This window comes from Stylophora pistillata, chromosome 10 (genome assembly GCF_964205215.1).
Source record: "Stylophora pistillata chromosome 10, jaStyPist1.2, whole genome shotgun sequence".
Classification (NCBI taxonomy): Eukaryota; Metazoa; Cnidaria; class Anthozoa; order Scleractinia; family Pocilloporidae; genus Stylophora; species Stylophora pistillata.
In genome coordinates this window covers 25,405,926-25,429,000 of record NC_142528.1, presented here as the reverse complement: position 1 = coordinate 25,429,000, position 23,075 = coordinate 25,405,926, and the positions used below count along the sequence as shown (strand labels likewise).

General features: G+C 40.1%; 1 protein-coding gene across 1 annotated transcript in view; it reads left to right on the top strand.

Annotated features, from left to right (window-relative positions):
* The window catches only part of LOC111323036 (dynein axonemal heavy chain 3), a 57,259-nt gene that overhangs the window by 10,218 nt on the left and 23,966 nt on the right, over nucleotides 1-23,075 (top strand). The window contains exons 15-50 of the mRNA XM_022926309.2: nucleotides 1-55; nucleotides 1,159-1,343; nucleotides 1,631-1,754; nucleotides 2,416-2,482; nucleotides 2,674-2,760; nucleotides 3,546-3,690; nucleotides 4,708-4,919; nucleotides 5,690-5,781; nucleotides 6,933-7,047; nucleotides 8,219-8,335; nucleotides 8,812-8,865; nucleotides 9,615-9,740; nucleotides 10,228-10,364; nucleotides 10,522-10,723; nucleotides 11,437-11,568; nucleotides 11,907-11,981; nucleotides 12,555-12,669; nucleotides 13,330-13,528; nucleotides 13,797-13,905; nucleotides 13,999-14,118; nucleotides 14,480-14,650; nucleotides 15,073-15,164; nucleotides 15,401-15,602; nucleotides 15,753-15,905; nucleotides 16,414-16,491; nucleotides 16,627-16,680; nucleotides 17,249-17,467; nucleotides 17,779-17,910; nucleotides 18,590-18,704; nucleotides 19,090-19,235; nucleotides 19,908-20,069; nucleotides 20,518-20,643; nucleotides 21,143-21,300; nucleotides 21,739-21,819; nucleotides 22,080-22,200; nucleotides 22,509-22,571. The exon at nucleotides 1-55 is cut by the window's left edge and continues 124 nt beyond it. Coding sequence (XP_022782044.1) covers nucleotides 1-55; nucleotides 1,159-1,343; nucleotides 1,631-1,754; nucleotides 2,416-2,482; nucleotides 2,674-2,760; nucleotides 3,546-3,690; nucleotides 4,708-4,919; nucleotides 5,690-5,781; nucleotides 6,933-7,047; nucleotides 8,219-8,335; nucleotides 8,812-8,865; nucleotides 9,615-9,740; nucleotides 10,228-10,364; nucleotides 10,522-10,723; nucleotides 11,437-11,568; nucleotides 11,907-11,981; nucleotides 12,555-12,669; nucleotides 13,330-13,528; nucleotides 13,797-13,905; nucleotides 13,999-14,118; nucleotides 14,480-14,650; nucleotides 15,073-15,164; nucleotides 15,401-15,602; nucleotides 15,753-15,905; nucleotides 16,414-16,491; nucleotides 16,627-16,680; nucleotides 17,249-17,467; nucleotides 17,779-17,910; nucleotides 18,590-18,704; nucleotides 19,090-19,235; nucleotides 19,908-20,069; nucleotides 20,518-20,643; nucleotides 21,143-21,300; nucleotides 21,739-21,819; nucleotides 22,080-22,200; nucleotides 22,509-22,571 — 4,541 coding nt within the window. The remainder of the gene's footprint in view (nucleotides 56-1,158; nucleotides 1,344-1,630; nucleotides 1,755-2,415; nucleotides 2,483-2,673; nucleotides 2,761-3,545; nucleotides 3,691-4,707; nucleotides 4,920-5,689; nucleotides 5,782-6,932; nucleotides 7,048-8,218; nucleotides 8,336-8,811; nucleotides 8,866-9,614; nucleotides 9,741-10,227; nucleotides 10,365-10,521; nucleotides 10,724-11,436; nucleotides 11,569-11,906; nucleotides 11,982-12,554; nucleotides 12,670-13,329; nucleotides 13,529-13,796; nucleotides 13,906-13,998; nucleotides 14,119-14,479; nucleotides 14,651-15,072; nucleotides 15,165-15,400; nucleotides 15,603-15,752; nucleotides 15,906-16,413; nucleotides 16,492-16,626; nucleotides 16,681-17,248; nucleotides 17,468-17,778; nucleotides 17,911-18,589; nucleotides 18,705-19,089; nucleotides 19,236-19,907; nucleotides 20,070-20,517; nucleotides 20,644-21,142; nucleotides 21,301-21,738; nucleotides 21,820-22,079; nucleotides 22,201-22,508; nucleotides 22,572-23,075) is intronic.

The following is a 23,075-nucleotide window of genomic DNA, read 5'->3' as shown; positions in this document are numbered from 1 at the left end:
TAGCCGACAGAATGATACAGTATGTTGTGGATCAGAACAGGGACAAAAATAGAGGGTATGGACATCATTCAGCTCTCTGTTATCCTTCTCTCGCTCAAATTAGGGCTGCGTTCCGAGCTGGAACTGTTTAGATTGCCGTGACGACTTGGAAAAACATTGCTGACCAAATTTTTTCAGCGTAAGTCGCTAATTTGGCGACTTTTGTGGGTAGATGAATTGTTTTTATGACTTTGGTTTTTGAAGTGTAAAGTGTAAAAGATGGACATTTTCACAAAGTATCAGTCGTGCTCAATTCTACTATTGCACAAAGCGTCTTCCTTTTGTTTGTTTTTTTCTGGCGACCAAAATTTTTTATTCTGGTGACCACTTTACGATCATTTAAGTCAGCAAGTGGTGACTTCGAAAAAAGTTGAGAGTGGAGTGCTAACGAGTGCTTCAAAGAGTCGCTAATGTGGTGTCATTATGATTTGGTTTCAAACATGCTAGGTACGTATTCCTTTGATCGAATTTCGATATCTGGATCATTGTACTCGGGAAGAGTGATTAAATTTTTGGATGAAATGTTACTTTGTCGTAATTCACTGTAAGTGGATTTCGAAAATAGCAAAGGAAAATTTCATCGTTTCTTGCGAGTACGTAATGTGGGATAGTCGTGATATAAGTGGTGCATGTTGATATTTGGTGTTGCTGACTAAGTCGTGAAGATATGCTATTAGGGACTTTAAGCAAACCACGACGGCTACGGCAACGAGAACGTGGAAAACCAATGGATTTAATTGGTAGAACAATAGCCCAGCACGTGTGTTTTGAAACTTTGTACATTTCTTAGCCGTCCTTTGCAAAAAAACAACGTGAAGTCACCAAAATTTGCGTCGTCTGCGAAGCGAGACCACGGCGGCGAATTATTTTAATTTACATTTGGAACTCAACGCTACTTTTCTGCGTTATGTTGAGTTTGAGGTCTGGCGCCCTATGAGACGGTAAACACATGCAGCCATTTTCAAAATTCTAACTAAAAGTAGAAACTCATTTTTTAATCTACGTCTTCCGTGGCATTGCCGTCCTGACTGCTTAGAGTCCCTATTGACAGAGTTACCGAAAGCTGTGGCACTTTGGGCCTTCTGGCTTGGTGACTGACGCAGGGTTCTTTATTTACAGGTTGTGTAAATCCTATGACGAGATATCGGACAAAGTGCAAGAGATGCCAGATAATACAAGTGACTTGGTAGCACTGACCCACTACTTGGAGAATGCTAGCTCTGTTACTGTTGTCAACTTACAGACCGCCGTTGATGAGGCTGGAGAGAGACTGCTATTTTTACTTGATTATGCCACACTTCCATGTATGTTGAGCTGGTTATAAGGTTGAGTTGGACATTTAGTCTCAAAAGTTTAAGTTGGATAAGTCGTAGTTCCAGTGAAAAGACCAAACCATGCATGCCTAGTGTTAATTTTTTTGATTGACAACGAAAAAATCTTCCCCGCTACCGGGGATTGTGTTTTGACGTTGTTGAGGTGCAGTGTTTAGTTGAGGTGTTTTTTTTTTTTTTTTTGAGGCCTACGATGATTACACCAATATTTTTTGACATTGTCATGTCGTGATGATTGTGCTTTTTTTTTTCACCAACAGATGAAGACCTAAAATTGAACAGCACTGTATTTCACTGGCCGGAACATATTCAGAAGATCTTTGAGCTCAGCAGGAACCGAATAGGACACAGAAAGGATCTGGCTATGGATGAAGTCAAAAGAAAGTGAGTTGTGTTTCTTTCACGCTCTTTGGTCGGTTGTTTTGAAAATTCTTCGACGAGTAATGTTGTTTAAGACTATATCCCGCACTGCAGGTACACTTTGTTAAGGAAACACTGACAGCAACATTTATTCACGGTCCAGCTGCCATGTCGGACGAGGGTCTATCACTCGAAACGTCAGTTATAGAAACTCTTAATGGTGGCCAATTTACAATACCAACTTCGTTGACAAAACCAAATTATCTGATAATAACCGCCATAGATGCAACACCGCAGCTTCTTTAGAAACTTACCCCTTTACCATCTCAAGTGTTTGTAATAACAGACATGTTATTCAGAGAAGGAATTGTACACCGTTGGGTGATCAGTAAGCGAGTAATTAGTAAAATTCGGTAATGACCAAGATGTTACTTTTTGAATGTTATGCAAACTCTCGATGTTCGTGGAAGAATCTTTTATTGCATATGCGTGTAACATTAAACGTATGTAAGAGGTAGTGTAAAGTGTCATTATCATTTTCACTGTCGCTGTTATGGCCGTTTTTTTCATCACGTACAACACGATTTACGTTGTCACTAGATATCACATCTAGTTTGTTCACAAAGACATTATTTAGCATGTTCTAACACATATTGAAAAAAAACCCGATATATTCTTTATACAGGGTCAAGGCATTTGAAGATAAACTTCATGGGTACAACAAGGAAGTTGAAGCCTTTAGGAAGAAAGAGGCAAGCTTAATTAAGCTTTAAAGCATCAAAGTGATGTTAAACCTATCAAAACTTGTAAAGTTTTTTAAATTGTACTCATATGATGAACACACACTTGAGAGTGGTCAGGAGAAATAGTCATTTAACACTGACTTTTGTTCTTGTCAAATTCTTTGAAAAATGTTAACAAATTACGTTTTTTCTCCCTGTAGATCATGGCTGCTGATGAGATGAAAAAGAATGTTGAGAAGCTCGATGAGCTTGAGGAATCACTGAAAAACGCGCAGGAGGAATTGATTGTATGTTTCGTGCACTCGTAATTAGGGACTTTAAGCAAACCACGACGGCTACTGTATCGAGAACGTGGATAAACAATAGATCTAATTGGCAGAACAATAGCCAACCACGTGCGTTTTAAAACTTTGTACATTTCCTAGCCGTCCTTTGCAAAACAACAACGTGAAATCACCAAAATTTGCTTCGTCTGTGAAGCGAAACCGCGGCGGCAAATTATTATTTTAATTTACATTTGGAACTCAACGCTACTTTTATACGTTATGTTGAGTTTGAGGTCTAGCGCCCTATGAGAAGGTAAACGCATGCAGTCATTTTCGAAATTCTAACTAAAAGTAGAAACTAATTTTTTAATCGACGTCTTCCGTGGCGTTGCTGTCCTGACTGCTTAAAGTCCCTATTGTCAATGTTGAAACGGATGTCTTTAATCTGTTTTGTTTTACTGGGTGGAAGGTGGACCCTAATGTATAAAAGAACCTCCTGACTGGTGATCATTTCCTTTATTCCCATGACCTTAATTGGGGGGGGGGGGGGGGGGGGCTGAAAGGGTTACTGAAGTTAGTTGCATTTTAGAATGCGAATGGAGGAATGTGAAGTCAGTTGTGAGAATTAAAGTTCTTTCAAAGAAGAGAGTTTATCATTAATTGGAGGAACGAATGTGTGCTCTTTTGAATTACGGGTTTTCACAGAGGTATTGTCTTTTACTTATAAACCAGTAACAGTAAAATTTAGAAAACTTGCTAACGTTTGGTATCTGGAAATAACGTGTCTATCTTTTGATTTTTCAAAGCAATTAAATACTGAGGAAGAATTACTGGAATTTGAGGCCACACAGTTCCCAATACTTCAAGCAATGGTTGCATACAAAGAACCCTACGACAAACTGTGGAGGACAACACTGTCATTCCACAACAAGAATGAAGCTTGGCTGAATGGTAACAATCTGTTTTTATTATATTTGATGGTTACTCTCATTAAAAAAAGGGACATAAGCCGAGCTGCTTCTTTGTGTAGAATGAGTTTAAGGCCAATAGAAGCTTCAGTTGCGGTTTGAGTGTCGTTAGTGATCCATGACTGTACTTTTTGGCGTTTGGATGCTCTGGGATTGGCCAACGAAACTCGCGCCACCCTTCAACTAATCAGATGCAAAGCTTACACATGCTATGTCTTTGCCATGCACATTTTGTTGCGCCCTTGGAAGCTTTCACGTTTTCACTTTAATGTCTCCTTGGTTTCTTGAGAAATTTTGCTTTGTTGTGATTGGCCACTGTGATCAGTTTGGGTTTTGGTAGTACAACCATCAAATTGAACAGTGAAAGTATTTTCCCGCGCTTTTAGCGTGTGCTTACTTCGTGGTCCCATTAGCTCCTTGTGGTGTTAAGCTACGATTTTATTAGAAAGATTTAGCACCGCGTTTACGTGAAACAGCAAACGTCAGCTTGTCCTTTCACGTTTCACGTAAAATGGTGTGAACCTTTCATGGTGGATTTGAAGGCGCTTTTGTCATTATAACTTACAAAGAATAGTTTTGGTGCTCTTTTCCCGGCAATTAACTGAGAAAAAAGTAAAGAAAATTTTACGAACACGGTAAACGCGAAACAGGTTACTTTCACGTAGAAACGGCAAAGCGCAACCGACAAACGTGAAAAAATGGCGGGAAAATAAGGTTACATGGTTACTCTGGCCATTAACATTTCACGTAAACGCGTTGCTAAATCTCTCTATTAATTGTTTGATTACGCGAGACTTGGTTGTTGGAACGAATAACCCTGGCACTTTCCCGCGCTTTTTAGCTTTTACTTATTTCGTGTTTTCATTAGCTCCTTGTGAAATAAAGCTTCTCTCTGATTGACCGTTATAATTAATCTAGGCTTGGTTTTTGGATACACGAAAAGCGCTTTGTTCAAGACTATGACATTGATGTTATTGTATTGTTTTTTTTTGCTTGAAAGGTCCATTTACGGACATAAATGCAGAGGAGGTCGAGGAGGAAATTGGTGGCATGTACAGAACAGCATTGAAACTAACCAAGACATTTAGTGACGCTCCAGGTCCCAGACGAGTGGCTGACAGTGTCAAGAGTAAGGTGGACAAGTTCAAAGTTCACATTCCATTGTTGCAGATCATTTGTAATCCTGGATTGAGAGAACGACATTGGGAGCAGGTACCTCAGTTTATCTCGTGGCAGTAACATTGCAAGATGGCGTGGTGCTTTCTATACGTAGGAATTGTAAATAAGTTGCGAAGGAGATACTCAGAATTGTGTAGTTTACTCGCCAGCCTTTTTTTTTTCCAAGGAGTTAGAATCGTCAATCTTTCCCTAGCTGATCACAGATTGTTTCTGTATTTGATTTTTCCTTTGTGGTTGGAAGTTTTGGGTAACAAACTTTGCGTCTGTACACGTAGCTTCCTTTTCCGACCAGAGATGATTGGGAAAGGTAGGGACAGCAATACAGTGCTTCAACAATTAACAAGAAAAGGGATCACACCGTGAAATCCCTGTTAAATCAGTACTTGGGCTCTTAAAAGTTGTGTGTTAGTTGAACTTATAACCTGGGCAGCTTGTGCGCAAAATGTTAAGCTGATGAGAAGTCAATTGGAGACAAGAAGGATCAAAAGTAGAGGTCGCACGGATTATCATTTTTTTTATTTTTTTTTTTTATTTTTTCACGTCCCTTGATTGAGTTTAAATTAGAAAGGCAATTAAAACGGTAACGCGCTGGTAGAGAAACCCGAGTAAACATGCACCGTCAAGGTTTGTCCCAACTTTTTGGGACAATTTTGTGCCAGTTTTATGTGAACAAATATAGACCAAAAGAAAGGAATTGGGGTAACCTTTTTGTGGTGTGAGGATCAGTCACTCAAGCTGGTGCCTTTTAAGCAGCCTCCTAGATTTCTCTGTAGCCTCTAATAAGATGTAACGTTGTTTTTTAGATGAGCGAAGTTGTCGGGTTTAACATCAAACCCGAGCCAACAACGTCCCTCTGTAATATGCTGGAATACAATCTTCACAAGTTCACTGAAAAGTAAGGATCAAGTGACCGTATTAGTTTATTTGCCTGCTCAATTGTGAGAGTCGTTTACGAATGGCACTTCACGAGCTTACCTGTTTATGTTAAACTTTGTTAGTAATATCATGTCTCATACATAAATTTCATGCATATCGTATACTTGTAAGTCTTGTTGCTCGATCGTTCAAGCTCCAGAGCAATTTTCAATCGGGAGTTAAAAGCAATCCGAGATTGCAATCGTTTTAGTTCTGCGATTGGGCTTAAAATTTCGCATGATCCGCGTAATCATTTAAATGCAAAACTTTAATCAATCGAAATTCGTTCCAGGGGCCCGTTTCTCGAAAGTCACGGTAACTTAACGGGCACGAAGCCATGTTTAAAAATCAAAATTTAAAGGATAGGAAAGCAGGTTCTGGCACCCAAACCAGTCCTTTTTGTTTCTTTAGCCGATACTTTTATTGTATCATTTTCAAAACTTTTGAAATGCCCATTTTAAATGAAAACAGAACAGCTTTACGGGCCCGTTAAGTTACCGGGACTCTCGAGAAACAGGCCCTAGGCCGGCTACGTATTTGCCCTGATTTCTCATGGGCTCTGTGTGCATTTTTTTACTTTTACGACACTTAGTCGGTAAGCACTCGTTCATCAACTCGTTTTTCTCGTTGCCATGTTCCCACCAATAACGTAGCTCCATTTTCTGCCTTTAAAAGCACACACAACCCACAATTCCTCTATTCGCTCCGACGAAGGGCCAGCGCTCGAAACGTCAGCTTTTGTAATCGTTACGGTGGCCAATTTACCATTTCAACTTTGTTGATATATCCAAATTATTTCCTTACTCCCACCGACGCAGCCCCAAACAGTTTCTTTCGAAACTATCAGCCTTTATTCACTCGTTCATAAGCTCCGACAATGGTTTAACATGTTGACCTCTTAGAGTGATTTTCTTCTAATATCTCCTTACAATTCACCCCTGAATCACACATTAACGTCATGAGAATAACGAAAATGATCACCAATTAAAGAAGCTCCTGATTGTTAAACAAATTCTACTTGTCAGCACTTTAGGAAAAGCATAGCGAACAGTATGGAGAATATGCATATTGATGTTAGATAGTAAAAGGTGAAACTGTGATACTGAATCGCGATGAATTGTTCTTCTACAGACTTGATGAGATAAGTGGCGCGGCCAGTAAGGAGTTTGGCTTGGAGAAAACTATGGAGAAAATGAAGGTTGAATGGAAAGATATGTACTTTGAACTCACTCCTTACAGAGACACGGTGAGTTATCTTTATCTTTGATATTGTCCAAGTTTTCATCAACTCCATCCTTCTCTACCTGATCACCATCGATAGTATTCTCGTTATTGTTCTCTTCAATAGTAATAGTAATAATAGTAATAGTAATAGTAATCAAAGTTTAATGTCTTTACGTGGAGCATGGTTACCCATATTTCCCGAGCCAGAGGCTCATGTATGAAACGCAAGACAACAACCATCCCACCTCAGGGGAGGACATCCATCACACAGTAATCTCGTGCGTGGGAAATTAACGTCTCCTACCCCTAACCCTGCAGGAGACGGGACCTCCATTTATTCGTCCCTATCCGAGAAGACTATAATATCTAATCCATTTCTTGATGTTATAGAAAGGCGGCATATTCTTCTCAATTATTTTAAGACCTTGAGTGTTGGTCCGGCCGGGGCTCGAACCCTCGACCTCCCGCACATCAGTCCAGCGCTCTATCCATTGAGCTAACCGGGAGGCGGTTAGCTCAATGGATAGAGCTAACCGCCTCCCGCCTTATCATCGTGATCATCCTTGTTCTCAGCAGCGTCCTCATCATCCTTTTATCTATTTATTTCCCCTTTACTTCCTCTTTATTTCCTCTTTACTTTCTCTTTATTTCCTCTTTACTTCCTCTTTATTTCCTCTTTACTTCCTCTTTATTTCCTCTTTATTTCCCCTTTACTTCCTCTTTATTTCCTCTTTACTTTCTCTTTATTTCCTCTTTACTTCCTCTTTATTTCCTCTTTACTTCCTCTTTATTTCCTTCTTTTGATGACGTTTCCGGTTGGTTTCATGTTATCTCGGACTTCATCGCCATCGTTTTTGTCTTTGTTCGTAATATTATTATTCATATTTAGGTCTACGTTCGATGCAAACTTGAACAGTAAGGTGTATCTCTTGATTGCTTTCCTTCAAATCGATAAGGATCTCCTTCAGAATATATTGAAAAATATGTTCTCTTCACAACACCATTGCATGAGCTATTTTGCTGTAGCATGCACTACTGTTGGCCGTCATTGAAAAGACGGTTTAAATCTCTCATGCATTCTTAATCTTTGTTCTAATTCTAGTTTTCAGCAAGTTGTTGCCGTTTCATAAATGACTTGAAATCAACCTGCAATATTTCAAATAACCATTAGGGTATTTTTTTTTTCTCTACAGGGTGTGTCAATCCTGTCAGCTGTGGATGATATTCAGTTGTTGCTTGATGATCATATCGTCAAGGCTCAAACCATGAGTGGTTCCCCATTTATCAAACCCTTTGAGGCAGACATCAAGGTTTGTTAGTTTCAGGCGACGTTACAGACTTGTCTCTTCCTACTACATTGTGAACATACGCACTGGATATTGAAAGGGTATTGGAGGAATCTGCTGAATTAATATGACTGGAATCGTGTTGACTCTACTTTTTGTAGAAACCTGCTAGTATTCACAAACACAAATAGCCACTATCCCATTTCAATCCCATTTCGATTCCATTTCACTCCCATTTCAATCCCATTTCAGTGTTGCCCTATTTTGGATATGACACTCTGAAAGTGTACAAAGTTTGACAATATACTGTTAAGGGGAGGAGGGATGGAACTGGGAGAGTGAAATCGGTGGCAGTCAGGATGTCCGAGTGTGTATGCCATATGTGCTTCGATACATGTTTCAATTAAACGATCTCTCATTTTGCTTGAAATTTGGGATTCCCGAAAGATTCTGTTTCATAAAGTCAGTCCTGAACGTAATTGTTGCTCGTTGGCTTTTAGGAATGGTGCGAAAGGCTCATTGAAATGCAAGATATCATTGATGCATGGCTCAAGGTTTGTTATTTTATTGATCAGGGCCGTGCTTTATCTAAACATGGCTGCCACAGACGACCACCTTCATCTTTTGGCGACTTTGATAACTTTATTGACTTTGGTAACTGTATTAGAGCTTCTTTGAACTGGACACTCTACATTTCTGAGACCGAAGTTGTCAGGAAGCCAGTTCTTTTTCTGAGAGCATAGCTTTAATGGAGGTCACACAAATTTTATTATGGTAGTTCTAAAGACTATTGAACAAATGGCCAGACTTCTAGAGGCAGTTGTATATGAGAATGTACTGTAGAGTGTGTAGGGGTTACTTGCAAGCCTACGGTGACTCCTTTACGGTTAAAACTCCCAAAAGTTATTTGGTAACAACTTAAAGAGATGGCGAACGCTAAATGAGTATTTAAAGTAATTGTTACGAAAAGTTTTTATTTAAAGTCGTAGATGTGAGATTTTTAAAGGAAAGATCTTTCAACTTTTATTTTTCAACTCTATTCTAACATTTTCTCCAGTTGTTGTTAACCTTTGTTGAGACTTGACTTGGAATATTTTCAGCTGCATTAGGTGCATTTTCAAGAGGTTTAACTCTATCGTTGAAACTGAAACAACACCGTACGAGCTTAAGAGAAAGTTACATTGCGGATAGTCCACCAAAATGGCATTGGACTGTAGTGTTTTAGAAAGTTACTTCCCAGGTTAACCCTTTAGTGTGGTTTGAATAACCATCCTTGATATTCTTGTGCCTGTTTTTATTCTAGTGTCAGGCCACATGGTTGTACTTGGAGCCGATTTTTAGTTCAGAGGATATCATGGCACAGATGCCCGAGGAGGGAAGAAAGTTTGGAATTGTAGACAGCTACTGGAAAGACATCATGACAGAAGCGGTGAGTTAGTCTGTTTGGACTGTGATTCGCATCTGCAGCATAATTTAAATAATTAAAACTGATATATTGTATGAGAAATAGTCTGTCCTTGATGTGGTTTGAATTTTCCCTTTGTAGCTTTTCTTTCGCAGAGCAGTATTCAATTAAGTGTGGAAATTAATCCTGAATTGCATTCACTTTCCTTTCCTTCGCTTGTACTTAACCTGGAGAACTCGCGTCGCCTAAGCCAATCAGATGTAAAACTCAAACCAGTAGCCACTTGTGTCATTCTCTTTAAGCGCGCATCAGGCAATTTGGTTATTTTCAGTTTGAATGTTCATTGTTACTTTATTTCGTTGTGATTGCCTGCTCTGATTTCATTGGCAAGTGCTTTGCGACTGTTTATCAAAATGTGCTTTCTTATGAAGTTTAGTTCAGGTACTAGACGAGTAAAATATCGTAATTGGGTTTCAAGGAGGCACTGATATGGAATTTTTGTTTTCACCAGGGAAAAGACACACAAGTGCTTATGGCTACGGCGCAGCCTAACATGTTGGGAAGACTGAACGAGGCTAACCAACTGCTCGAGGAGATTCAGAAGGGTCTCAATGCTTATCTGGAGAAGAAACAGCTCTTCTTTCCGAGGTAAAATCACGGTCAACTTATTCATCATGATGTAACGATTATGTAATTCATTCTGCCACGAGCGTGGAACAGAGTAAAAATTCTAAGTCTTCACGAGGATTGAAACCACGGACCTTCGGATATTGGTTAATGATAAATGTGTTTTCATTGCTGTCAGGTTTTTCTTCTTGTCAAATGACGAGTTGTTGGAGATCTTATCAGAAACCAAAGATCCTCTTCGAGTACAGCCGCATCTGAAGAAATGTTTTGAAGGAATTGCAAGACTTGAGTTCACAGAGGATCAGGAAGTGGTGGGAATGATCAGTGCAGAGAATGAAACTGTTCCATTCTCCACCAAAATCATCCCAGCCAAAGCTAAGGTATATAGTTACGCACCAATGTCGGTATCTGAGCACCTGAGCACCCCACCCCTCCCCTAACCCAACATTAACCTTAGATTGTTATCAGTTAACTGTTGTTGGGTTAGCGGAGGGTTGGGTGCGCAGTTGCGCAGTTGCCCAAGAATTTGCATTGTCATCGTAGTTATCTCAGCCATGTGGTAGTTGAGTTGTAATTTCCTTTACAATCGCAGGAAAAGTGAAAAAAACGAACAGTTCAGAGATGAATTTCAAAAATACATTTTTCAAAATATACAATTGGTGAAAGTATATTGAAGAATCATTAATATTTGAAATAGCTTCACTACGTACATGATACGTCTACAGACTTAAAACGTAGTACCGCATAACGAATCACTCAGCTTTCACGCCTTCATTCCATCCGGTAGTGTTTAATCAATAAATGTTTTGTCGAGCACAAGTAAAGAAAACACACAGAAGTGCTGATCAAAAGATTTCTTATGGATACTCACGTACAAGAAGCTAATATATTAGCCGGCTAGAACCTCAATGAAACTTGAATATTTGTCAGTCCCATACATCGCATCTTTTTAAGGGCTAGAATGTAGAAAGCAGAATCAGTTTTGCATGATATTTTGCACATACCTCACCAACTTCTCGCTGATTTGTTACTGTAAATACAAATTTGGGTGTTATCAAGCTAATTCAAAGTGTTGTTTGTTGTTGGTTCATAGGGAATGGTGGAGAAGTGGCTGATTCAAGTTGAAGAAGTCATGATCAACAGTCTCAAGAAAGTCACAGAAGATGCTGTAAATGCCTATAACCAGACTCCCCGGGGCAAGTGGGTCCAAGAGTGGCCTGGGCAGGTAAGGCAGCGTAATTCCAATCAATAATCGATGGGAGAGTTCATGTCTCCCACTCGAAAATTGTCCAGGTCTTTGTTTTTTCACTAAGTTTTCTTTACAAATTTTCTCCTCTGTCTGGAATTAGAGATGTCTAAGATTTAAATGAAAAAAATAATAGTGCAGTTTCGTTCAAATCAGTTGACTTTGTTGCACTGTGAATATCTCATATTGTTAAATCTGCCTTGATTGCATTGACCGTAAATATAATAAGTTAAGTGGGTAGGGTTAACTCCAAGAAGATGTGTACATATAAAAAATGCTATAATTTATGGATTTATGTGAATCTTTGATTTCCGTAGATCATTTTGGCATGTAGCGGTATATTTTGGACTTCCGAAGTATCACAAGCCTTGCTGGAGAAAGATGGGTTGAAGGTAATTTGTGATTTTGAACTGCACGCGAAAAAGCACTTATTAGTAGCTCCCAACCTACGGTTTTGTGGATAATCATTAGAGGCCTAAGACAAACCACGACGGCGACGGCGATGAGGACGTGGAAAAACAAAAGATCTAATTGGCCGAACAATAGCTCAGCACGTCTGTTAAAATTTTTATACATTTCTTAGCCGTCCCATGCAAAACAACAACGTGAAATCGCCAAAATTTACGTCGTCTGCGAACGGAAACCGCGACGGCAAATTATTTTAATTTCCGTTTGGAACTCAACGCTCCTATTATACCTTCTGCTCAAGTTGAGGTGTGTCGCCGTATGAGACGGTAGACACATGCAGTCATTTTTGAAATTTTAATTAAAGGCAGAAATTCATTTTTTAATCGAAGTCTTCCCTGGCGTTGCCGTCCTGACAGCTTAAGGTCCCTATTGATTATTCCGCGCTGCTGTGACCAGAACTTCAGCGGAGACTGCTTACTGTTGTTATAATCCACGCAACAGATGTTACGACCTTCTACCAGTCGTTGACTGAGTCTTATGTTTTATAATCTTTTTAGGATTACCTTGCCAAGTCTAATTCTCAAATTGAAACCATTGTTGCCCTTGTCCGAGGGAAACTGGATTCTGGTATCAGGATCACGCTTGGCGCGCTCACTGTAATTGATGTGCATGGTAAGTAATTCAGTTATCCGTTTCTACTTATGGGAATATTAAGGCTAAACGAACTGTTACTTCCATTCCATTTTACCTCCATCGTCAAGCATCCTCAGTTTGGGTTGCATCATGCTACCTTACCAAACTGTTTCATGAGGTTTCCTTCTTTCAAAAAAGGCAATATGACTAGTATAAGGGGGCACCATGCTACACTACCAATCCGAGGAGAGTATCTTTACCACGTGGTGCATAATTATCTTCTCTGATTGTATAAGGGAGCACCATGCTACACTACCAATCCGAGGAGAGTATCTTTACCACGTGGTGCATAATTATCTTCTCTGATTGTATAAGGGGGCACCATGCTACACTACCAATCCGAGGAGAGTATCTTTACCACGTGGTGCATAATTATCTTCTCTGATTGTTCTGACTGGTTGTGTACCACAGTGCCACCTTTTTCTACTTATCTGAATTTTGCCGTCCCAAACATGACAATAACCTGGTAATGGTGACATCATCGGTAAACTAACTAGTTCAGATATCATCGTCTTTTACCAAGCCTGTTTCTGATTGGTTTAACGCTTTGTCGGGGGCTGGAGGCCGGAGGGGTGGTTCTAGAGATGTACTTTACTGTAACTTGCTATCCAATTATTGATTATTGATTGGCATTATCAGCTCGTGATGTGGTGGCAAAGATGTACCAAGATGGAGTCAACAGTGCAAATGATTTCCAGTGGCTGTCACAGCTTAGATATTACTTTGAAGATAGGAAGACCATAGTGCGAATGATAACAACCAGTATTGACTATGGATATGAATACCTTGGTAACAGTGGTCGTTTGGTGATCACACCTCTCACAGACAGATGTTACAGGTAGGTATTGACATAACACAGAACTAAACCGTATTTTTACAGAAGTCAAAATTACTTTAAAATAAAATTCTTTGAATACATCCCTTGGGAGAAATCAGGATCGCTTCGCAGCAAGTTCAGTTCGTTAGCAAAGCATGTTTTTGGTTTCCAGTGCATGTGGTATCCAGCTGAGTTTCTGGTCAACTGTCAAGTTACAAAGAGAGAAGCCAGATTTTCTTCTGTATTCTCTTTATTTGGTACTAAGCAAACTCTGCGCTTGTGTTCACAGAACTCTGATGGGCGCCATTAAACTCAATCTTGGTGGCGCTCCCGAGGGGCCTGCTGGGACAGGTAAAACCGAAACCTGCAAGGATCTGGCTAAGGCTGTGGCAAAACAGGTTTGTTTGTATGTTTGTTTTTTTCTGTGTAACATACATTTTTCAAATGATAAGGGTTTATCCTTATGTTACAACTTTTCTCTCTATTTTAAGTGCGTGGTTTTCAATTGTTCTGACGGCCTCGACTACAAAGCCATGGGTAAATTCTTCAAAGGATTAGCGCAGGCGGGGTGTTGGGCCTGTTTTGACGAGTTCAACAGAATCGAACTTGAGGTGAGCTTATCTGTGTTATTGCTTATAACCTGGAAATACTTGTAGTCCTGAAAACTTTTTCCCAGCCAATAAGCCCCACATTGTACTGTTTATTTGTTTGTATTTTGTGGCGTTGCAAGAGTTTGCACTGTTTTGCTGGTCCTGGCACTGGCAACGTTTCAAAACAATTACGCGAAGCGTACAATTTATTCGTAAAAAGTGGTTTGTGAAACAGAATTATGTTAAATTATACTAAAGCTATCCACCGACAATAAAACGACAACAAAATGAAGTAAAACCGGAGAAATGTATAGAGAATAGTGTGGAGAATATCCGTTTTGATCATAGGGTGTAATGGGTTACTGTAATGTATTTTTAACAGGTGTTATCTGTAGTAGCGCAACAGATTCATACGATTCAGAAAGCCATTGCAGACAGAAAGGCGAAGTTTATCTTCGAAGGAACAGAACTTGTTCTCAATCCAACGTGCACAATGTTTATCACGATGAACCCTGGCTATGCAGGGCGGCAGGAGCTTCCCGATAATCTCAAGGTACCTTGTCGTTGAGCTCGTGAGCTTTTTTATTGTTAAGGTGACTTTTAGTCTCCTTCTCAGCCGTGTTTTGCGACGTCGTGCAACGCTCAAGTTGGGACAGCGTCGCGTGACTTTATAGAGAACAGGACCAGTCACGTATACTGTCTCCACCATTGTAACTGACGTCCGTGGTCTGTGTAGGATTGCACAGTACCTTTTGTTTTAGCCCCTAGCTGGTGATTTACAAAATTTTTTCGTGTTCAGTCATCAGCCAAGTGGGGTTTTTACATCCGTCCGGTATACCGATAGTGTGTTCTCTTGATTTCTGAAATACCCATTAGTTTGCCGTTACAATAATCGATAGGTTTTGAACCAATTGGAGTAAGCGCAATATTTCCGTTATTTCTATGGGTTATCAATTAATGTCATCTTTTCCTCAGGTTCTTTTCCGCACTGTGGCGATGATGGTTCCTGACTATGCATTAATCAGTGAAATCTCCCTCTATTCCATGGGATTCTTGGACGCAAGAAGGTAATGTTCTCTCCTCTGCTTAGGTGTACTCTGTGACAAATATGATGTTATAACACGCGGCGTGCTGTACCATTACTTAAGTAAGGCCCTAAAGTTCTCAATAATCCATCTCATAATAATATTTGGCCTCTTTTTCAAAACGAGGCTTGGTGCTCCATCATTCCGTGTGAAAATGGGTTGGTTAATTTATCTTCTTTGACTGTGACTGAGGTAGGTTGTGTTTTGATGTTTCTTAGTTTGGCACAGAAGATCGTAGCTACGTATCAGCTGTGTTCAGAACAGCTCTCGTCCCAGTCTCATTATGACTATGGCATGAGGGCTGTTAAGTCTGTGCTTACTGCTGCTGGGAATCTCAAGCTTCGTTATCCAGACGATGATGAAGGGGAGCTTATGTTAAGAGCTGTATTGGAGGTCAATCTTGCCAAGTTCTTGGCACAGGTAGAGTTTTTTGTTGATCGATTACTTTTTGCTACTCAATTTGATCAGCCCGGCGGCATGTTCTTAAGTTTTGGTTTTGGTTTGAGAGTCAGTAGTTGGAGACTGTGGCCGAGAGGCCGGTGCGTTGAACTCCTTCCTTTTGTATTGCAGGATGTGCCTCTGTTCGAAGGAATCATCTCGGACTTGTTTCCCGGCACTAGTTGGCCCAACCCCGACTACGGAGTTTTGATGGACGCTCTCAGAGAGAACTGCAAGATTCGTAATTTACAGGCGACAAAGTGGTTCCTTAAGAAAATCATTCAGGTAAGCTCTTGATAGTGTACATCAACGACAAAGTGGTTCCTTAATGTAATGTAAGACTACATTAATTTTGCTTTACTAAATTCTGAGAATGGTTCAGGAAACTTCCGCCACCCTCTCATCTAGTGAGATCCAAAATTGAAACCAAACGTGATCTCTTCCCGGAGTTTACCCGCGCTTACGGCTGTTTACCCATCTTATTTTGAAATCTCATTGGCCTCTTGGCGCATTAAGTTATAAGAGTTGAAAAATCATCATCTCGTTGATTCAGGTGAACAAATCAAACTTTGAACTGATGAACTGTTGAGAATATGTTTGATTTTCGACGCACAGAAGGAAAGTGCTGTATTTGAAAATAAAAAAATGGAAGCCGCAACTTGTTGACCTTAGTTTCTCGTTGACGTATTCAATACTCGTGAAAGCCTTTGCTGTCGCTGTACATTCCGATAATGAATTGTACTCTAAAGGGTGATCATCATGATCTAAGCTGTACGTAATTTTGTGTTTCTAGGTTTACGAGATGATGATCGTCAGACATGGTTTTATGATAGTTGGAGATCCACTCGGAGGAAAGACAATGGCGTTCAAGGTAAGAATTAAGCATGACTCCAGGTTTCGTGGTTGTGGACACGTTTAAAGCCCTAACACATATTCTATTTACCGACTTGTAATAGAGTAGGAATGGCCGATAACGTAAGAGGTGATCACGTGATGTTTTCCTTAGGTGCTGTCTGATGCGATGTCAGATCTCAACAAAGCAGGATATCCGTATCAAAAGGTATGCCCCATATAACAGTACGAGAGCTTCGTCCAGTATATTTTTTCAGTGCCTTTATCGAGACTGATGGGTGTTGAAACATGTTTTGTTTTTCTTTAGCATTTATGTTTTTTTTAACCAGTACTTTACTTCCCTGAGGTCAATTTCTATTCGCAGCCTCTTTGGTCCATATAGCAGGTCTATGACAACTTCACACAAACAATTCAAGATTTTAAATTTCGCGTTCATCGCTTTCAGCCCTGTTGCTTTTTGTCCCTGACCGTCATGACAATTTAAGCGACATTTACGATGGCTAGATCATTTTACAGTCTTGAAGCATTTCCAAAACTCTACAACAGTGTTTTTTTGTATGTGACTGTCGCCGCAGAGAAAGTACAAGTCATGTAGTTCTATCGTAGATGGTGATTATTAGCCTAAATCGACCTTGAGCCAGTTAAATCCGCAAATTTTTATGACAGACATCTTAAAATGGTCAAATTTGTGGGCCTAAACTGGTTAGCAGCTGAACAGAGACAATTTACACCAAAATCGTTCAAGAACATCATTTCACTTATATCTTTACCCACAGGTGATTTACAAGATCATCAATCCAAAGTCTATAAGCATGGGTGAATTGTATGGCTGCTTTGACCCAGTCTCCCATGAGTGGTCAGATGGTGTTCTAGCCAACTCTTTTAGAGAGCACGCGTCGTCCACTACAGAGGACAGGAAATGGTTGATCTTTGATGGGCCAGTAGATGCTGTGTGGATCGAGAACATGAATACTGTGTTAGACGACAACAAGAAAGTACGTATCCAGATATAATTTACTTCATCGCCGTCACGGATATTCTGCGTTGAATGCCACAAGGCACAATGGCATTATGCAGGCCATTGTGGTGGAGTGGTGACATAGGGGTTGAAAGCTCCACTTCTCCTTCAATCTATCACTTTTCCTTAGAGTATTTCAAAGCGTATATAGACTTGATCGGCATTGCCCTTTGTGTGTGTGTGTGTGTGTATTTTGGAAGAATGGATGCAAAATGGAACCCACGTTTTTACCTTCTTCTTTCTTGCATTGTCTCGCAAGCTCATACAGTGATGGCATTTTTTTTTCAGTTATGTTTGATGAGTGGTGAAATCATCCAAATGAACAACAAACAGAGTTTGATATTTGAGCCCGCAGACCTGGAGCAAGCTTCTCCTGCTACAGTCAGTCGCTGTGGTATGATCTACCTTGAACCTCACCAAGTAAGAATCATGCAAATGTTTAACTCTCACACCTAGTGCTGATTTAGAGTCATTTCTATTCCCAAAGTGATCACAGCAGCCAATCCAAGTGAAGGAAAATGTCTTAAAGAGCCATTGAGAGCTTAGAGTAGAAACAAACGAACTGCCCGTAGCGCGGGAAAACGCGAGCGACCAAATCGCACATAATTGGTTGAGAGGGTTGCACGAGTTTTTCTTGACCAATCACAGAGCTAGCACTGTTACTAAATACACTCTGGAAAGGACTCTAAACTAGCAAGCTTTCGATGAAAGTTTTACCTAGAAAAGTTATGGTTGCAGCGCAGTAGGGCAGTACTCCAATTCGTTCGAGACAAGTGTCTTGTCCAATCAGTGACATTCTAAGTTTTGAGGAAGGAGTCAAATTGTTCCCAATGGATGAATCGCAGAAGTGGAAATTTGTTAGTAAAGCATAACTTGCCATTCTGAGGTCCATCCATTTGGAACAATTTTAACGAGAAAGTAAAAAAAAAACTCACTCTACGATCATTCAAACAAGGTATCAAACGAGAAAAGTGTTAGTTCTTGTTTTCAAGGAAAAAAAAAATAAAAAAGGACGAATCCATGGTTATCTTCTCCACTGGGGTCTTCCCTGTTAGTTTTTGCGGGTGATTCATATGTTAAATCCTTTACTTTATTTTAGCTTGGCTGGGAACCACTGATGGATTCTTACATGAACACGCTTCCTAAGAGCTTGAATGCGGAGCATTTGGAAACCATCAGGGCCTTGTTCATGTGGCTTGTACATCCATGTTTGTGTAAGTAGTGATGGCAGCATTCAAACCCGAATCCTGAAACTGTTTACACATAACTATACATTTCTGTGTTGGCCTGACCGAAGAATTGGGTGTGGTATGCAAACAGTAACACCCTAGTTGGTGATTATCCTCACTCTTAATACTTATCAGCATGACAGTATATTAGGATTGCTACGCGAATTTCTTACGAGTTTGATATAAGATCTTCAAAAGATTTATTAATTTAAGACAGCACCCAGACCTATCTCCTTCCAAGTTCACTTGCACTATGAAAAACATTAATTCCCGTCGAACTTCATGAAACCCTCTTTTTACAAAAAAAAAAAAAAATCAAGTTCCACTTTCTACCGCCCCCCCCCCTGAACAACCTGTTTCTATTTTCCAGCCTTTCTCCGCCGCGAGTGCAAGTTTTTCATCAATACGTCCAACATGCATCTTGTGAATTCCTTTATGAATCTGTACACGTGTTTGTTGGATGAAATCGCTATGCAAGATCAAGCTGAAGGCGCTGACAGAATGTCAAGCTCACAGGTGTGTACATGATGACCTGACATAAACTGAGGGTGTTGTTATCTTAGTGACGTGACGTGAGCTAACTTGATTCGAGTCACGTCATGTGACATGACACGCACACACGTTTTTGTCACGCGAACGGCAACCGTGTAGAAACTGCTTGGTGTGGCGCGCTTTGACAATTGGAAAATCTTTGTAGCAGTAATTTATACCTAATGCAAGACCGGCGCTACTATTGGCATTGTATACATTGCAATACGACACTACTTTACATGAAACCGCGTGATATCTTCGGCAGTTTCTGTTAGTTACACATACATCAAGGATCGAGACATGCCTGTTATTTTGAGAGATATTTGCCTGGCGTAGGTTAGTCAGTGAAACGTTTGGGATAAATGTCCGTGTCTGAGCAACTGCACACCAACCCCCCCCCCCTTCCAACATTGACCCTAACTTGTCATCAGTAGACTGTCGTTGGGTTATGGGAGGGGTAGGTGCGCAGCTACTCTGATACCGACATGGATCCGAAATTTTGTTTGACTTTAAAAGTTTGATGTGGAGATTTATTTTCTGCGACGTGACGCGGATTCTTTTTGGCGTCATTATGCAGAACCCTTCACATAGGATCCTGCGTTTTATAATAGATTTTTTCACACAACCGTTTTTACGGCCTCATTCATTTGTTCATAGATCACCAGCTGGCTCCAGTGTCTGTTTATCTTTGCCATGGTTTGGTCCATTGGCGGCACTATAAACGGCGACAGTCGCAAGAAGTTTGACGCATTTTTCAGATTGCTGATCAGCGGAACGGATAAAGATCACCCCAAACCTAACAACATTAAGATGACTAAGGTAACGAGGCGATTTTATTCCAGTCAATTACCTCAGATATTCTTTGACCTAACCTACGATACCTTCTCCAACGAAATGTCTAAATCTAAAGCTTGAAATATTGAGTATGTAAAAAAGGGATAGAACAGGAATAGTGTGCTGTTGAGTTGGCGTTTTGTACTCAGGATCGAGAGCTCATTGTGCTGTTTTCTTTTTTATGATACTCTGCCTTTCTTCCACTTAGGAGTATAAATGGATGCACTAAAAACTATTTGGGAGACCTGAAAAAATTATATGCGGGGGGGGGGAGGGGGTTGGGGGGGAGGGGGTTGGGGGGAAGGCGGGTGACCCGTGATGGATTATTTTCTCGTGGGGAAGGGAAGTGTAGCAGTATTTCTGATCGCTTCTTTAGGTCAGAACTTACTCATGAAGTGAAATCGATTGAATATTATTTCTTTAACTCTTTTAGCAAAATGTGTTTCCTGATCGTGGAACTGTTTACGACTTTTATTTCGTGAAACAAGCCAGTGGCTCGTGGAACAACTGGATTGAAAGGGTAGACAAAGCTAAAACTGCCATTCCAAAGGATGCAAAGGTATATCGTCCACTGCGTCTTTCCCACCGCTTCTTGCTATTCCTGAGAGGTGTAACTTGCCCTCCTTACAGTCACACAAGCCTCTGTTTATATGTTGTTGCTCATCGCATGAAGACATTACCTTTAAGCCCAGCAATACATGGACAAGAAATCTTTTTCTTTCCTTCGTAAACAAGCTTAAAAGGTCTCAGTTTTTCATCTGAGTGGTCTTCACTTCTTTACTTGGGTCAAAGGCTATTTAGAAGCTTATTTTCCAATTCGAAAATTAGTTCGATTTCTCAGTCTAACATATCCAATTACTTCGGCAACGTAAGTATTAAGACATTTCCAATGTGACACTCAAATTAAACTTTGTCCAATGGGAATTGGACCATAAGTAATGGTCTGCCGGGTTCGAAAAAGAAAAACCAGATAGGCGATAAATATCAAAAAAGGGTCAGGCTGGGAAAGGATGGAGAAAGAAAACGCATATTTTAACCTTTTTTTTTTGGGTGAACAGGTCAGCGAGCTGATGATTCCTACAGATGAAACTGCTCGGCAGATGTTTTTCTTGGAAGCTTTCCTCACTCATGGGAAGCCATTGCTGTTTATTGGTCCCACGGGAACAGGAAAGTCCGCCATCACTAACAACTACATCGTTAGGATGCCCAAAGAAAAGTAGGCTGTTGTTGTGTCGGTTATTATCGTATCTGAAAGAAACTTCCACTGCTACTTTAAAAAATTATTGATTTAAAAATTTGAGAGGTAAATTCAAAAGATAGCACTTTGTATCTCTTCTTGTAATGGTAAATATGCGAGATAAATGATGAATAGATGTTAAATACTAAAGTAGAGCGTGGACGGTAAGCACTCGCTCGGTGACCTTTTGAACATTACATGTGTGTAAGCAAAAAAAAAAGCTTACATGTGTGTAAGCAAAAAAAAAAAAGCTTATCCATTTAATGTCAGCTGTTTAATTAGTTTGAGTGACGCACGATTTTCGTTAAAGACATAACTGAGTTGGCTAGCCGTTTGACGTTTAAAGTCAAGAACAAGTCTGAACTAAAAAAGGATAAAGCTATGATAAATTTACGATAAGTTGTTGCTTTGTTTCAGGTATCTTCCAATCAACATAAACTTCTCAGCGCGAACCAGTGCAGGTCAAACTCAGGACATCATTATGGCTAAGCTAGACAGGTAAAACTGGTCAACTTCAAAATTCTCTTATTTGGCCATAAACGTTCTTCTACCTCTCTGACAGAATATCAGTTTTGGCCATTATTGTTACCTTCAGCTAATAGCTCGTATTTTTCATATTTTTAACCCTTTTTTCGTGATATTAGCTTGATGACGAGCATATTTCTTAAATCAAATCTTCAAAGTGAAAGCAAAACAGAGCTACGATTGTGCCAACTGACAGGCTACTTGTAAACTTCCGGTATGTTGATTTATTGCAGGCGTCGCAAGGGAGTGTACGGTCCACCTCCTGGTAAGAAATGTGTTGTGTTTGTGGATGATCTCAACATGCCGTCTAAGGAGAAGTATGGTGCCCAGCCCCCCATTGAGTTGTTGAGACAGGTGAGGTTTTCTCTGAGAACAGAATTAGCGACAGAGTTGGAAGAATTTGGATACATTAACAAAGTTGAAATGGTAAATTGGCCACCGTAACGATTACAAAAGCTGACGTTTCGAGCGTTAGCCCTTCGTCGGAGCGAAGAGTTGGAAAAACGCACATGTCAGAAACTTGCTTTCGAATCCATAGCAACGGTTAGGGCAGCTGAAAACGACGGTAATGAAGGATAATAAATGATAAAAATTATTTGTTGTATGCTTGTACTTGTCCTTGTACTTTGTTTTAAAATTGATTTTGTTGATTTGCCCCCCAGTGGCAGAATCATTCTCACTGGTATGACCGCAAGGATACATCCAAATTGGAACTTATGGATATGGTAGGCGTCTGTAGTCTACAAACAATTCTATTGGGAAAATAAACAGTAATTTTACGATATGTTAAGATATTCTCATGTTGAGTATTTTTAAATAGTGCCTTGTCTGACATTTCGTATTACAGTCGTTTTTTGGAGAAAAAGAATATATTTGTCTATTCCGACCGAACTAAAACTATCACCACCTGTTGTTATCTGTTTAACACACGACGCTTTTAGCCGACATAGCTGGCTGATTCTAGGAGTGCGCAGGGCGCTTGTCACATGTGAACCTGGAATACTGCTTAGCTCGCTCATGAGTTCTTTGTAGCTCTGCAATAGAGCATCGAAGACAGAAATATGATGGTGTAAGGTTCGATCCCTCTTGGGGACTAATTTTTTTTCCCTTGTTCCACTTATAAGAAATAAATAACATCTTCTGATGTTTATTCGACGATCAAACTAAAAAAAGAAGATTTCAATACCATCCTTCTTCATCTTAGGTCTTTGGAACGAGTGCCCTTGTCT